At 34.4% G+C, this 16,699-nt stretch overlaps 1 protein-coding gene across 1 annotated transcript; it reads right to left on the bottom strand.

Annotated features, from left to right (window-relative positions):
* Positions 1-249: 249 nt before the first annotated feature.
* Positions 250-15,729, bottom strand: LOC149949851 (ABC transporter G family member 20-like). The gene is made up of 6 exons (XM_090169529.1): positions 15,610-15,729; positions 12,290-12,467; positions 3,038-3,156; positions 2,411-2,747; positions 2,261-2,347; positions 250-461 (listed from the first exon to the last, which is right to left on the bottom strand). The coding sequence occupies exons 1-6, from the start codon at positions 15,727-15,729 to the stop codon at positions 250-252; spliced, it is 1,053 nt and encodes a 350-aa protein (XP_090025655.1).
* Between the last annotated feature and the right edge of the window lie 970 nt (positions 15,730-16,699).

Below are 16,699 nucleotides of genomic sequence, written 5' to 3'. Positions count from 1 at the left end.
GTCAAATTTACAGCATGTTATTTACAACAAATTTTTTAGGGGTAGTTTAACCCTAGCAAGAACCTTTCAAAACGTTTAAATTTCTTCGAAAGTCTAAATATCATCTCATTCTTTAAATATCCTAAATTACATAGAATGTTTTTGTCACTTTATGGCATAAAAATTAACGCGAACTGATTATTAAAACCCAATTTTTGTTCCGATTTAAAAATGCCAAATAATCCTAGCAATTAAGTTTCGATAGAACGATCATTTTTGATATCGGAAGAAAAGTAGCGCGACTACCAAGAAAAAGGTCGACCAAAGAACGACGCTCAGAAGTCCCATCTGAACTTGGAAATGGCCGAGTCCCCAGCCTCGAAGAAGGACGGAGCGCAGGCCTTCGTTGGTTTGAGTGATCGGTACCAAACGGGCGAACAGCCTCAAGGCCGTCGGCATTCCTTCTATCGGCCACATGAATCCTGAAATATATTAATACCAGAAATAAATGAACCGAAGTTATCGAAATTGCACTCAGAATCGGAGGGCGTTGTCCCTATGAAAATGATGAGAAAATCGAGTTAAATAAAAGCTAATTTCCATCCCCGTCTTTTGACGCGATAAATTGCGTTTGGGAATTAAGGGTATGGCTTTTTCTATGTGTAAAAAACGGTTTCATTAAAACAAAAACTTTTTTTCGGCCTAGGAGCGCGCAAAATTTTAAATTCGAGATTAAAATGTAACTTCATAAGGATAACGCCTCCAACATGGGGAGTATAGCAGTCTGATAGCTTCGGTTCATTTGCTTTTGTTAATACCCAATAGGCGCTTCAATAAATACCTCTAACTCCCCCTCCCGCTACATAAATAAAATGGTCACTTGTTTATGTTAGTTTTATTTTTAAGGCTAAAGTTGATGGCGCACGTATTTTTTTTTCAGGAGACCAGTGCGAAATCGCACGAGCACTTCTATAAATATTAAGCTTTCAAATACATAACGCTTTCACAAGTATGTATCTGTATTACTATTTCTAGGCAAATAGTTGAACAGGTTTATTTAAGCTTCTATTAAACTCACATTAATTGTTATTTGGGTGAAGTATTCCCTCATTTAGATGTAAGCATTCTTTAAATGAAAAACATATTATATCTGGTTATATTCGAAATCTAGCTCAAAATCACTCCACCGACAAATACATTAGAAGTTTCATTTAAACCAAGGAATACCTCTGCGTGTGTTGCCATACCAGAGTGATTGAGAAAAATCATATCACCTCGGGTAGGAATCGAACCTACGACCTTTGGGTTACCGTCCCAACGCCACTACCATTGGACTACGTAATAACAAAAATTAATCTTCATTATACAAATACATCCCTGTGATAAAACAAAAATAACCCCAGCTCAGCCTAGTTTTGTTTTGTTATTTATTTTAAGATCACCATCATCTATTTAGCTCATTAATAAGTGTTATTGATATTATTCTTTTATCATATTAATTCAATTAATTTTAAATTATTGCATTGTTACAATTTCCCGGTGAACATTCCTCGGGTTTGTTGCTTTAAATAGTTTTGGTGATTAAAAAACGAATATTTAATGATTGATAATCCAGTTTCTTTATTTTTGGGATTTGCTTTAATACGTTATAACTAATTAAATATTAAATAAAAGAATAAAAAATATTCTAGATACTTTGCAAAAATAAGAGGCCTCTACTGTAACAATAACTTAAAATGCAATAGTTTTTCTACGACACAAACATAAATATCAAGAATGTTTTTAGTTTAACATAATAAAAGGGGTGAAGTGAAAACGCCACTCTCGTGTATTTCAATCGCGTTAAAAGTAAGCAATGAGATTTGATTGGCGTTTAAAGGAAGGATCAATTGAAAAAAAACCGCCCAAAATCTTCTCAAGAGTTAAAATCAAGTACGCAAAATTTGTTAAGTTTCGACCACTCGATTTGCCCTCATGAAAATAAATCTTATAGTTGTAACTAATAACCCTATAAGATACGCACTGACTTGCAAACCATCTGTTCGCAGAAACCTTCTTAATTTTAAAATAAATCATTGTTTATTTTTATTATACATTATATTATAATATACATTTGTATTTTATGCAACATTTATGAATCGTAAATTAAAGGGTCATTAATTAAACACCACTCTCTCCTCATCCACCTTTAAACATTACATTATATGCATTCTTCGTTAGTGGACGTAACGCGAAATTAAATTGGCTAGTGGAACCCTTAAATACGGCTTTTATCACTCACCACTGAGAATTAAAGTTGGGAGGAACGCCCCTATTCCAGCGAGAATCCCGCCATTCGTAGTTGTAGCAATAGCCGATATGAAAAGCCCTGTAAAACAGATACATCAGCAAATTATACCGCGAATACAAGGCCTTCACCTCGAGTGCTGACCGAACATGATTCCGCAGAAGCCTTGAAGAAACAAATGCGTCACGACTAAGATCAGGCTTCCTTTGAGAACTGTGTCGAATAGGGAAAACTGAGTCCCCAGCATGATGACCACTTGAATGGCGACGACGATCAGGTTGGTCAGCAGTTGAGCTACGAATACTTGAGTCTTGCTAACTTGGCACACTTGGAATCTGTCCAATACCCCGCCGTGTTTCTCCATCAGTAACGTGATCCCTGTTAAGGCCATGGACAAAAAGTGTACAAAAACCAGCAAGACCGAAGAAGTCATGTAATCTATGAATTCACTGTCTTCACTTCCGTAGATCGTCTCCCGAAACTGATTTAAGTGTAAGATTTAAAACAATTCGTTAAGTTTGATATCAGCTCGATAGGATAAGGAACGTAGGATTCTAAATAGAAAGATAAGTAACGAGTCGTAAATGTAGTTTTTGAAAAATATTCCGCAGAACTATGGCGAACCTCTAAAACGGATCTGTTTTGTTTCCAATACCGCCAGCGATGGAATTCGTACTTTACAGAATCAAAATATTATTTGTCTCCCTCGCTACTAATCCTGTTATAAAGGATCCTTGTTTAAGAGATAAATAGTAGTTTATGTTATCGTACCGAAAGAGGCGCAGTAGCGATCAAAGGTGAAGCATCATAATAGTTCTTAATGAACTCCATTTGAAAGTTTTGATATGACTTCAAAGTCATGTAGAACAATTGCAAAGTGATTATCTGATCTGAAAAAAGACAAACACGTCAGAAATATATATTACATTGTAAATAAAACTTCCAATTGAGGCCCGGAAAGAAGTATATTTTTCAGTTTATAATAGTGCAACTGTATTGAAAATTGACAGAAAGGTTTCTAGTACATAGCAAAGTTCATATACAGGCGGTTTTGCTTTGCTCCATAAGTCAATATAATTGCTAGAATATTGAAATTTCTATCGTTTTGATCTATTTCTAAAAATTTAAAAAAAATTATATTTCACCACTCAATTTGCCAAAGACAAAGTTGTAGAGCGTCATCGAGAAACTACTTATAACGTTAGATCGATGAAAGAAAACCAATTTTTAACTGAAAAAATCTTTAATTTCTATGCGGTGGCATACTTTTAATAAGAATTTATCAGAGTAGGGTGTCTTAACCCATATTTTAAACGTTGCCCTGTATTAGGGAGAGGGCAGATGAAATCTAACCAGGGTTTGAGATATTTTTGCAAAACAGCATGCAAATATGAGACCATCAGTAAGTACATTATTGCGACCGGTTAATGATTTCGAGCGTTATAGTATTGCGCAACCTAGGTGTCGTGTTTTTGGGAAAACGTGATTTTGACTTTCAGAACATTGTACTTGCAACTTTTGGTCACCGACGAATTTTCAATTTCAATCATCAAAATAATCATCAGGATAGGAAAACCCTCACTGGGCAATTTCAGACCGTCCCCAAGTGCAGTTTGACTCTTTGGAAATCGCCTTATTCGTACAGTGTTTTTACCTCGAATTCCAGGGCTGTGCGAGTACTGGAACATCATCGATTATTTTTTTGAGGTTGAGTACTTGAACTCGACCACGAATGAGGAATTGGAAAATACTCGTCAATTATCGAGTATCAAAACATTGCATAGTTAGGTACTTGATAACTCGAATAAGTTGATCTAAGTACAAAGAGGAGTTTTTGCATCTATTTGGGGTGGCGACAATAAACGGTACCTACAAGACAAACAACAAATGCTTTGAAGGACCTTGGAGATGGATCACTGTTTTTCTCCAACAAATGTTATTAAGTTTTGATTTTGGTTTGGAGTGTCACTTTGATGTCTCTTCACAACTTTTGATGTCGGGCGGCGTTAGGACTCAGGAGTCTTAACTTCCGTAGCAATATACGGACAGATGTTTATTGTATTGTTATTTTACTATAAATTACTATTTATTTAAAAATATATATATAAAAGGACTGCTACTTCAGGGATTTAAAAAGCATTTTAATATCGTATACTGGCTGACGAAGGCCCACGGTCCGAAAGCTCACAATTTATTTTAAATTTTGATATTAAAATTCCTTGTAAAATCCATGAAGTAGCAGTCCTTTTATATATATTTTTAAATAAATTGTAAATTACCACGGATATAAAGATTAACATTTATAATTAAGGATCTAAAGATTAACATTTATAATTAAGGATCTAAAGATTAACATTTATAATTAAGGATCTAAAGATTAACATTTATAATTAAGGATCTAAAGATTAACATTTATAATTAAGGATCTAAAGATTAACATTTATAATTAAGGATCTAAAGATTAACATTTATAATTAAGGATCTAAAGATTAACATTTATAATTAAGGATCTAAAGATTAACATTTATAATTAAGGATCTAAAGATTAACATTTATAATTAAGGATATAAAGATTAACATTTATAATTAAGGATCTAAAGATTAACATTTATAATTAAGGATCTAAAGATTAACATTTATAATTAAGGATCTAAAGATTAACATTTATAATTAAGGATCTAAAGATTAACATTTATAATTAAGGATCTAAAGATTAACATTTATAATTAAGGATCTAAAGATTAACATTTATAATTAAGGATATAAAGATTAACATTTATAATTAAGGATCTAAAGATTAACATTTATAATTAAGGATCTAAAGATTAACATTTATAATTAAGGATCTAAAGATTAACATTTATAATTAAGGATCTAAAGATTAACATTTATAATTAAGGATCTAAAGATTAACATTTATAATTAAGGATCTAAAGATTAACATTTATAATTAATTACTATAATTAGGTCAGTAGCCTAGTATACAAGTCCTTTATATCCAACTAGCCATTATAAGGATACCAAAGTTGTGGAAACTGTGGTTCATTTAAATTAATGGAATATTTTTCAACATTCAAAGTTAGTTTATACTTATTTTTAATTTAATTTCCTAATTGCTTGATTAAAACCAGCTCCTTATCAAGTACTCGATAACACAACTCGTTAAAAATATTACTCGAGGGTTTTTCTCAATTACTTCACTCGAATAAGAGAAAATGCCCCCTTAATCAAGGATTCAATTACTCGACTCGACTTTAATATTACTCGACTCGAATACTCGATGAAAAAAATTTCGTAATGGATACCTGACTCGATTGCCTAAACCACTACTCGCACAGCCCAAACGAATTCTCAACAGTCAGAACTACTTGCAATTCTTACTGAACAAATTTGTAGAAGAAAGCGATGACGTTCATTTCAACAAGACGGTACCCCGCCTCATTATCAATGAGGCCCGAACAATTCCCTAAATCGCGAGTTGCCTGAGCGTTGATAAATTTATTAACTTCTGATAAATGTAAATGTTGATAAATTTATTAACTTCTGATAAATGTAAATGTTGATAAATTTATTAACTTCTGACAAATGTAAATGTTGATAAATTTATTAACTTCTGATAAATGTAAATGTTGATAAATTTATTAATTTCTGACAAATGTAAATGTTGATAAATTTATTAACTTCTGATAAATGTAAATGTTGATAAATTTATTAACTTCTGACAAATGTAAATGTTGATAAATTTATTAACTTCTGATAAATGTAAATGTTGATAAATTTATTAACTTCTGATAAATGTAAATGTTGATAAATTTATTAACTTCTGATAAATGTAAATGTTGATAAATTTATTAACTTCTGACAAATGTAAATGTTGATAAATTTATTAACTTCTGATAAATGTAAATGTTGATAAATTTATTAACTTCTGATAAATGTAAATGTTGATAATTTATTAACTTCTGATAAATGTAAATGTTGATAATTTATTAACTTCTGATAAATGTAAATGTTGATAATTTATTAACTTCTGATAAATGTAAATGTTGTTGGATCTGCAGAAACGGTGCCGTTCATTGGCAACCAAGGTCCCCAGATCTTACGCCACTGGATTTTTTCCTTCAAGGATTTGTCGAAGAAAGGGCTTACCCAACTCCGCTTCAAAGCCAAGAGGAACTTCGTCAACGAATTATAAATGCTTGTCGTGAACAAGCGCCATAAATGATTGAACGTACGTTTGATAAATTGATTGTTTGAGCTCAAGCCTGTGTGGCAGCCGATGGGCAGATAATTGAAAAAGATTATATAATTAGCGAATAAGTAGATAAGTCCATTATGATAAGGGATAATAAAGCTAAACCCTACAAATTTGAAGACATTTAAAAACTTACTAATAGCTCGTACCGATAGGTCTTCGAGCGAACAAAAAGACGCGAAACTCGGACCAAATAGATCTTCGAGTGAAAAACTGAATTTAACTTAACAGATAATTGAAAGATTGTTGTAACATGAAGTAAAAAATTGTAAATGAACGATTTTCCAATAAACAATCAAATTAAATATTATTGCCAGTTTCTTCAATTATAACATGAATTTACTTTCCAGCACCAATTCTAAAGGAAGATTTGTTTTAAGAAAAATAAAACCACGAAACCAATAAAAATACGAAAATTATTTTTGTAAAAAAAAAACTAAGTGACTACCGAAAAAGGAGATTGAAAGAATGATTTAACCAATCATAGTAAACATGTGAATCGAAGAGAATTTAAAGTGTATTTTGGCTTGCCCACCTTGTCAATTTTTTAAGTCGTGCTTTTCAATGAAACGGTTCTCTTTTTTCAACGAACTAAAGATATTCGTACGTTTTCGATGACGCTCTACAACTTTCTCATTGGCAAAATTTATCTAGCACCTAGTATATTGAAAAATAGTATTTTGAAAATTGTGAAAAATCTTCAGAGATTGACGAGTTTTCAGAAAACCATGTCCCCCAGTATTAGTTACTGACCATAAAAATAAAAATTTTATAGCGATTATATTTGAAAAACACCCTCTATTTCAAAAGTATAATTCGAATATGTTTATTCTATATCTATGTTAATTTATTGTCCGTATTTCAAAATTTTGAGAATAGCTACATGAGACTAAAATTAAAGCAAGTTGAGATAAGTGACTTTTGAATAAAATTCAAAATAAGAATCCTCAACTGTCTTTACATTAAACTAATAACTTAATTTTTACGTTTGAAACTCCTTGTTTTTATTTTTTGTTATTATTTTACCTTAGTAATTAATCGAGAGATTTAAAACAAAATTACATTTTTTCTTAAAAATGGGTTATAAGAATTGCTTGACTTTGGCTCTCAGGTAGCGGAAATAGATGACTGTGATATCTTTAACGATAATAGCTTGTATAGGGAACTGTTTGCTCGCGTGGCATGAAGGGCTTGCCACCACCCTCCTACGCATTGTAACCCGGCCACTTGTTTAAAGGCATTATAAGTCGCTAGATGACTTGGGCCTAGTGCTCGGAATTCGTGTAATTTTTACCCATTAGATAAGGTCTATTTTAATATTCATGGGTTTATCCATTTTGAAGAAAATAGACATTCTTATTATCTACCAATTCAGATAAAACGAAAACGATATCGAAACGTGTAATTTTATACGTTTAACCTTTGGCCCCTCTTATCTATAAAACGTTCAAATAATATAAATAAAGTGTGGAGTATGTTCACAGTTCCGTTATCCATGGATAAATCTAAATGAACATCGACTAAGCTTATCTGATTAGGAGGTCTATCTTAAAAAAAATATTACTCGTTGGATAAATTATCCAATAAATAAAGTAGACATATCCTTTCAGTTTCAAACAAAAAAACTTTATCTAATTCGTTTCGTAATGTGTACTTTGTTTTTTCAAATGAATCAGTTAATCTATTGGTTTTATCCGATTATTTGTTACGGAGGCGGTCACGTAGTTTGGAAGAATTCACTCGTAAACTCAACTCCGAAACGGACGGTTTGGTTTCTTCTCGCAAACGGAACCATGGCAGGCATTTCTAGACTGCGAAGAGACGTGTGGAAACATAAAGTGTCGCTTAGATCGTCCGAAGAAGGTAGTTCAAAATACAAAGTGGCTCAATGCCTCTACTGCGCGGATTAAGTAAAAGTAAAATTATACAATTCATATGAGAATGGTATACATCGCTCTGTACTGAGACCATGGACTTATTAAAGTGCTTCGTACAGGGACAACCAGCTACAATGATATCGCAATGGCCGATATCCATGTTGAACTCTCAAAGATGGTTATTAAATACAACAGTGGCGTAGCAAAAGGGTGGCCTGGGCGGAAAATGTCGCGGTCTATTGGGTCGTATCTACGTATATGGGCCCAAAAGAAATATTTGCCACGGGCAAATCTAATCAGTGCTACGCCACTGAAATAGAACCTCTTTTTGAGCCCTTCCTTCAAAAATTTTATTTGTTTCAAACGCCACAAAAGGAAACGTGCCTAGTTTCACTTTCGCTATTTTTTATATTCACCGCCAGAACTTGCATTTTAACAATCAGCCGACGAAAGTGTTTGGAAACGGTGTCACTGTTCCTGTGCGAAATAATATATTTTTAAACGCTGACGTTTAGTAATCACAACATATACGCTCGGGTCCCCCATCGCTAGTTATTCATGATTTTCCGAAATGAGTTTCGGAATATTAGTTAGTGCGGGTTGATAGTACGTGCGCGGGTATCGGCTTAGGTCTTCAATTTTTACCAAAACAGTGGGTGCGGATAGGTTCCTTACAAACATAAATGGACATGTTCCGGTGTCCGGTACTAGGCCCACGGGCTGTTTTCAATGCGGGCCGGAACCCTACAAACTCAGACTGGCATGCCAAGGGAATGGATGGGATCCCGACTACGGCTTGGGCTCTATTTCGGGCCGCTTATATCGGGCGCAAAGCTGTAAAATGACCTTAGACATTACGGTGGGGAAATATTGTATTAACCTTGCTTAAAATATTTTTTAGTTATTAAATAGAAGCTGATGCCTCAATCCAGTGGCGTTGCGAATGTTTCTGGCGTCCGGGACAAATAGCTTGAATGGCGCCATTTTGGCGTTAAAAATTCCTAAAATGCAACTTTGTTCGTTGAGAAAAAGGTCAAACAGTTTTTGGTGCCATAACTTGGGCACTGGCTGTCTCGCGTACCTTTTGAATAAAAGGAAAATTGGGCATCAACCGACATAAATTCCTTGCTAAACAGACCAAACACTTCACAAATAGAGCATAGCTCTACTTCAAGTAGGACTTGCGAACTTAAAATGCATTTCTTCTCTGGTTTTAAAATTTCTGCTTATGCTCAGTCTTATTGGCTTGATATTTTCTAAAGCAACACTCGTAAAGTCAATTTTCAAAGTTTAGCTGAGGTAGCCCACGTGAAGATTGTGTTTCGAAATATAGCCAGTTCTAACTGATCTTTTCATATAATCAAAGATATATAGTTCATGCACTATTGACAATGGTTTGTAAAAAACCCTGAAATGAGTTGGATTTGAATCTAAAATTAACCAATTATAGCTAAAGAACTAGGTTAGAAGATTTGCCAGATAAACCTTTTTGAGCCTCCCTGACTCGTGTAAAATCCGTCCAAACCTTTTGCTTCTATATACACAAAAGTAAATAATCACATAATTAGTATTTTATAGCAGTGTCTATAGTAGCAGCTACGCAGTAACTTTATTATTCTTATTATACTTAAAATGGCATTCTCGCTCAAAGCCCACGGCTCACGAATAAACCCCAAAGAATACAGGCAAAACGTTTTAAACTGTGAAGTGTCACGGTGTATGTTTCCAAAGTGTTGGTGGTCACGTGTGGGCTTAGGCCCATTGAAATCTGCCTCGAGACGAGAGTCGAGCGGTGTAAATTAATTTCTTCAATAAGAAGAGTGACAAATATAATTAACTTTTGATAAGACTTTCCTAAGTGGTAATATATTGAGAAAACCTAAATACCTTTTTTTAACTAAGCAAAGCACGTCATATTATATAGCGAGGGAGCAAAATCGGGCTTTAGCACTGGGAATTTCAAATATCACATTCGAAAGAAGCATCTGGAACACTTCAATGATCCTAAATCAACAGAAGTAAGTATTTACTTGATAGTGGTCAACGACAAGTGGCGAGGGAAAGAATTGTACAATGATTTAATCACTTAAAAAACCTGACTTCACGATTGCCTACATGTAGTGGCGTAGCTACGGTATAGAGACGAGTCGGGCCCCCAATTGAATCGGTCTTTTTATACCCGACCCGGCCCTCCCTGAGTCCGCTTTGGAATCCTACCCTTAAGAAGTCATTTTTAAGACTCATTTCCCCTCCGTCAAAACGTGTTCCGTTCCGTCCTCAACCATTAACATAAGTTAATGATACCTCTAAGTAGACAAATAAGCCTTTCCAAGGTGGAATATTTGTCCAGAAAATGTGATGTCAAATGTTGTCTCTCCGATTCCCGCGAAAATGAAAGATTTGAAAAATATCTCGGACCCAGCGCCGCTGTGCGGTCGAGAATGAAACTATATTGGGCTGAGATAAATAAACCAATTGCAAAAAACGTTCTTTTGCCTCTGTGGGGGGAACGAATTTTCTAAGGGAATACCGAAATTTATCTCTTTTGGGGAAGTTTAAGCTAGCCTTGCACCAAACGGGATTAAAGAAACGTCAGCTTCGGAAGTTCCAAGTGCATGTTAAGGCTACTTTGATACGCAGTACGGAGAGACATAGGTCGATTTGGACAAGCATATCCGCCATAGGCAGCATAGCCATTTGTCTACTTAGAGGTATCATTAACTTATGACATTAACCATAGATGAGTGCGGGTGAGACGACGGGTCACGGACCAGACTACGTTTTTACGTAGGGGTAGTAAATCTTCGCTTCACATGAGAAATAAAACTCACCCAATGACTCTCGTAATTAACTTATTGAAAAAGTTTAAGAGCAATTAAATTTCAAAAGTTACAATTCCCCATACCCCAAAATTAGGTCTCGTATCCAAGGACCTACAATTTATTTTTCGCGTCATACTTTTAAATTAGCCAAATCTGGCGGGAACATTTTGCAACTGGCAACTTGAATCGAAAAATGTAAGAATGAGAGACCTTTGTTCTTTATCCGTGGATAATCTTGCAATGAAGTAAACATAATTTAATAGATAGTAACTTAAAAAAGGTACAAAACTGTATGTTCAATAGATAAAAAAATATGAATAAATAATAAAATAGACTTATCTGATAGATAAGTTATTTTGCAGTTTGGAATTGGTTTTGGTTAAAAAAAATATTTATACGCCACGTTCTTTATACGTAAATACGTATCTGTGGATAACCCCCCGTAGTCATTTTATCCATTCCTAAAATGTTATAAGCTCTCATCTAAACGAATAAATTGGATACTATCTGTTTCGACAATGGATAAAGCGTTTATCCGTTATTCATTTGTTTGATAATCCAAAGTTAAAGGTAGGTGCACTTTATTCATGGATGCTTATCCAATAAACAAATTATCGAAATTTATACGGTTTATCTATATTCATCTTGTTCGTAATTCCGAGCACTAATTGGGCCTATTGTGGTGCCTTGGGTATTAGCTTAGCTTATGATTATTTTTCAACGACATTTAATATTAAATAATATTCTGACAAACATTAATATGGTTGTCGTTTTGTATCTCTTAATTGCTTTCAATCTGAAAACAAAACGGACATTTAAAGATAATACTATCTTGCCTATAAAGCCATAAGAAGGAGACCGTTAAATTTATTAGAATAAAAACGAGGTTCTTCATCTGAATATGCCTTCGAGGTGGCCGGGTACAAAATTAAATATAAATTTAAAAGCGATTAATACACACGCGTGTTATATCAAACGACCGTGACCAGAATTACGTGACCCGCCATTCGCTAGTTTCCCGGTACGTATTTTTAATTATGGAAAGTGTTTTCTTTTTGATAATACTTACTAGTGGTATCGGCGTGTAGATAAATGTTGGAGCACTTTATGATAGCATCATTGACGAAGGATCCCAGTTCAACACGATTACGAAAGCAAATGGTGAAGTCTTCGGGAATATGCAGCACCATCTTACTGTGGCCTGTTTTTACGGAATCGACGGCACTTGACATATTTGGGTAATTATACTGAAACGAAATATCGAAGAATTAATTTGTATTGAACACTAATAAAACATCTTTTTTAAATAACCTTTCCATAATCTTAATTTTCCACACGTGTATAACTGTCATCAATTTAAAACTTTATAATATTAGCTGCGTTCAACAACCTTCTGATTAATTTCCGATTATTTATCAGAAACACAGTAACAGTTGTTGGACGATTTTTGCTTCTTCCGGTTCGGAAAGCTATCAAATTAACCTGTTCTACGAGTAGGTTTTTCTGATATGTATCATAAAGGTCACACGAACGTAGAAAATATCTGTTTGCCGCCATTTTGTTTGATTTAATTTAAACAGGTTTTGAGCGTTTTTGCGTTCAAAAATTATTTACGCCCCGATAGGCCTAACCAATCGGACCCAACGGTAAAGCAATCAGAAGTATCAGATTATTTTACGATTTTAGTTGTTGAACAGAGCCATGTTTGATATTTATGTTTCTGAAAATCAAAACAATATTGAAGCAAAAAATGGCGGCTCCAGCATAGAACCTCGACGACTTCAAGTGCATTGAAGTGATAAGATCAAATTTAGCAATTCAACGATTAATAAAATAAAATGTTCGTTTATTAAAAACAGACGATTCAATAAAACTATCTTCAGAGCCAAGTCGGGATCACCGAATCAATGAAACTATTTCGTTTGTTTGTTTACCAGATTCTGGCTCGGGAAATAATCAAATGCAATCGATACTCGAATCATACCAAGTAAATTGTGTTCGACTTTAGAAATTTTTAAAAGTGCCAAAAACAACTCGATGGCGAAAAGAAATCTCCGTCAGGCCTAATACAAGATTTTCCCGTCGACGCAAAAAAATTATATTTAGGCCTATAGTGGGGTTTCCACTAGCCCGCGTCATAGTGCCTTTTATTAACGCTCGTCATAATGTTTGTACGCCCGAAAATTGAGTTATGCGCTGCTGCGGACGCTAGTGGAAACCAACGCACATCGTCGCAGAATTTTGGTCCTGTGAAAAACCAGCCTTACACAAGACCATCTAGAAATCCACTTGAGGTTATATGTATTAATAAATAATAACCATTTAAAAATAAAGCAAAGATAGCTAACTCTAATAATGTTTGTCAACGTATTTTGTATTCAATGTATAGTATTATTCAACGAAATATAACCACTAACTAGTTTTTTGTGTATATTATAACATATCATTTACGAGAAAAGTATACATATAATTAATTAAAATGAATCAGAAACCTTCGCAAGGCTGGAGGTGAAATTACCACCAAGTCGAGATATGTAGACCACATCACGGCTCCACAACTAACTTTAAAAAACACTTTTGGGATGTAAGAGTTTTAAAAAGTGTATGATAAATTTATAGAAATTAGTTTAATAAGCTTCATTTGTTCAGAAGCAGCGGCATCAAGGCACATGTCTCGTTGAAGTTTTGATCTATTTCTATTGAAGTCCGTTCCGTAGAAATACATAACGAAATCTTCCGAAACTACAATTTGTTACCTATAAAGAACTTTTCAAATCTCTCTTGATCGATCGAATCTTTCTTCCAAACAACAAATTAATTGGTCAATTGCTTCAAAATATTATGTTCTGTGAAATTTTTTCGGTTTTAAGGTTAAGTCTTCTTCCCCAGTGTTAAATGGTTTTGATAACTTCCTGCGGCATGAGCCCGCTTGATGCGTTTTGTTTTATAGAAGTTCATGTCGGTTATATTTCCCAAAAAGTATTTTAGAATAATATCGATCTTCGATTGTGTCTTTATAGTTAAAATTAAATTTTTGTAATTCTGCATTTAAATTTTGACATGTTTCAAAATTGTTCGGATGGTTTTAGAACAAAACATAAATTTAAACTTTTTAATTTGTTAAATAACTGGAAGCCTTAATACTAGCATTTCTACTTTGCTTTAGAAATGTTTTAAGGAATTGTACAAGAATTGAGTAGCCTTATACCCTGTTCTTTCAAAGACGCGACTCTGACGCACCATAAAAACTTGTTGAGGTTAACGGTAATAGTTAGTGTAGGGAGCTGTTGGCTCGATCGCGTGGCATGCAGGGCTTGCCACCACCCTCCTACGCATTGTAACCGGGCCACCTGAATTAGAGGTCGGGGATGGTTAACTTTTATTCAATAGATAAAGCTCTCAAAATTATTCGAAAAATGTTTTGATCAAGTAATTAATTAATTTTTTGATAAATTTGCAAAATTAATCGGAAAAACGACGTTTTTTTCGATAAAAAGCTCAAATTTTCCGAATAATACATGTTTTTTAATCATTTTCCGAAATATTAACCGGTAATTTTCTTTGTTTACATTTTATCATGGATAATGATTAACCGTCCCCGACCTCTAACCTGAATTAAAGGCTTCAAAAGTCGCTTGATGACTTAGGCCTAAGGTGGTGCCTTGGGTATTAGCCTGGCTGATTATTATTAGCCTAGCTGACTATCTTGTTGGACTAAAGGAGCGCAATTTCCTTTTCGGATCGAGAATATTCTAAAACACCGAAATTCGTTTCGAAGATTCTTTTACAAAATTAATCAAATCTTTGGCAACACCAGGAAATTAAATAAATGTGTGTTTTTTCAAGAGTGTCTTTTAACACTAACTCTTGATTAAGATTAGGCACGTAAGAAAGGATGTATAAAGCTCCTGTTTAATGGCCACTGAAATTGTTTGCGCCATCATAGCACTGGCCACGACCGTTTGTAATGGAGATTCCACACTAATTAATACATACTTAAGTATCGAAAAAATTCAGAATGGCGTGTTGTACTCGTTAATGTTGAAATCGTGAACAAAACACAAACACAAAAAGCCAATTGATTTCTACTGATAAATTAATAAATAACTTAAATGGAGAATACTAACCTAAGGCTAAGGATTGTAATCTTCTGACGATTACGTCGTCTAAAAATCCCTGTTTTATCCAAAATAAGTGAAGTCCTGTTTTTATCTTAAAGGTATTTCTATACAGAGACGTGGTTTTGTGAACGTGTGCTAGAGTCGCAGTGAATGTATTTTTAAAAACGCATTTGAAAAACGAACTACCCTCGAAAAGCTCTGCCCTGTGACGTCAGATCAACAAAATATATTTCCGTTTTATTTGACCGAAATATCTTTGACCACTGACCTGAATGATTTTTTTGGATCGTAGATGCCTGAGAAACTCTAGACTGAGATCGTGCGGGTCTTCATCATTGACCACCGCCACCGGCAGATCGAAGACGTTTCTCCCGATGCATTGTCCCATCAACAATATGATCAAGAACGGAAGCAGAAATAAAAGCAATAACAAGAAAACATTCCTCCGCAGCACTTTGAGGTTTTTCGATATTAAGGACGGAATTACTGTTGTCACGATTAATTTCATATTTGTCGTTGAATTCATATTGGCACTGTGTACGTTAGGCTCCAACGTACTCTGCGAAACGTTTATTTCCTCATTGAGTGTTTTATCCTCACGGCCAACCTGCATTTAAAGAAACACTGTAAACTAAATTTTTTTGATATTTTCAGGAGTTAATCAAAGCTTTAGGAGTGTTTAACAGACGTTTCGTCATGCCAACGCGATATGCCAGTCGTATAAAATATTGTCAGATCAATTTATGCAATTTACAAGAAATACAATTATAATCTAAACATTGCATCAGTGACATTAAAATTTTACCCACTAACCAACCGGATAGAAACGAAAATTAAAAATAAATAAAAATAATCATCTGGGTAAAACCAAAAACACCCAAGCAATCTAGCGACTTTTGAAGCTTTATCCCAGGTGGCCAAGTTCAATTGAGTGGTGGCAATTCCGTTGCAGCTAGGAGCAACAAACACAAGGAGAACGCAGCTAGCCTTTAAACACGCTAACGAAGGGTTGTGTACGAATTTCATTGGACGAGAGTCACAAGCCTTTACGCTGAACGTTTTACGGAAAGGGGGAAGACAATTTCGGAATTTTCCCCTTCTGACGGCAGCAGGCGCTAAAGCGTCTAACCAATGAAAAATTTACACAAGAAAATCCACGACTTTTGACGGGTTGCGTTCTCTTTGTGTGGGGTGTTGTGTTTGTTGCTCCTAGGTTGCAGCTACGAGTCTTTTGATTCATCACCCCATTAAGTACCTTTTAAATTTGGCCACTGATGTATCTCGTTCCCATCGACGCCGTTAATAGGCCTTACCATAAAGTATTTCTACGTGCCTTAACTGTTTTTTCTACGTCACAC

Source organism: Leiobunum rupestre, chromosome 3 (genome assembly GCF_980474605.1).
Source record: "Leiobunum rupestre chromosome 3, qqLeiRupe1.1.hap1, whole genome shotgun sequence".
NCBI classification, from domain to species: Eukaryota; Metazoa; Arthropoda; class Arachnida; order Opiliones; family Sclerosomatidae; genus Leiobunum; species Leiobunum rupestre.
Note: the sequence above shows the minus strand (reverse complement) of the source record. Positions and strands in the feature narration are given on the sequence as shown.

Excerpts from the sequence above, each read along its gene's own strand:
- LOC149949851 (XM_090169529.1), bottom strand. The coding sequence starts at position 15,729 with ATGGGACAATGCATCGGGAGAAACGTCTTCGATCTGCCGGTGGCGGTG. Across the intron at positions 2,748-3,037 it reads TCGCTACTGCGCCTCTTTCG|TTTCGGGAGACGATCTACGG; the intron begins GTACGATAACAT and ends CACTTAAATCAG. Across the intron at positions 462-2,260 it reads CCCAACTTTAATTCTCAGTG|GATTCATGTGGCCGATAGAA; the intron begins GTGAGTGATAAA and ends AATATATTTCAG.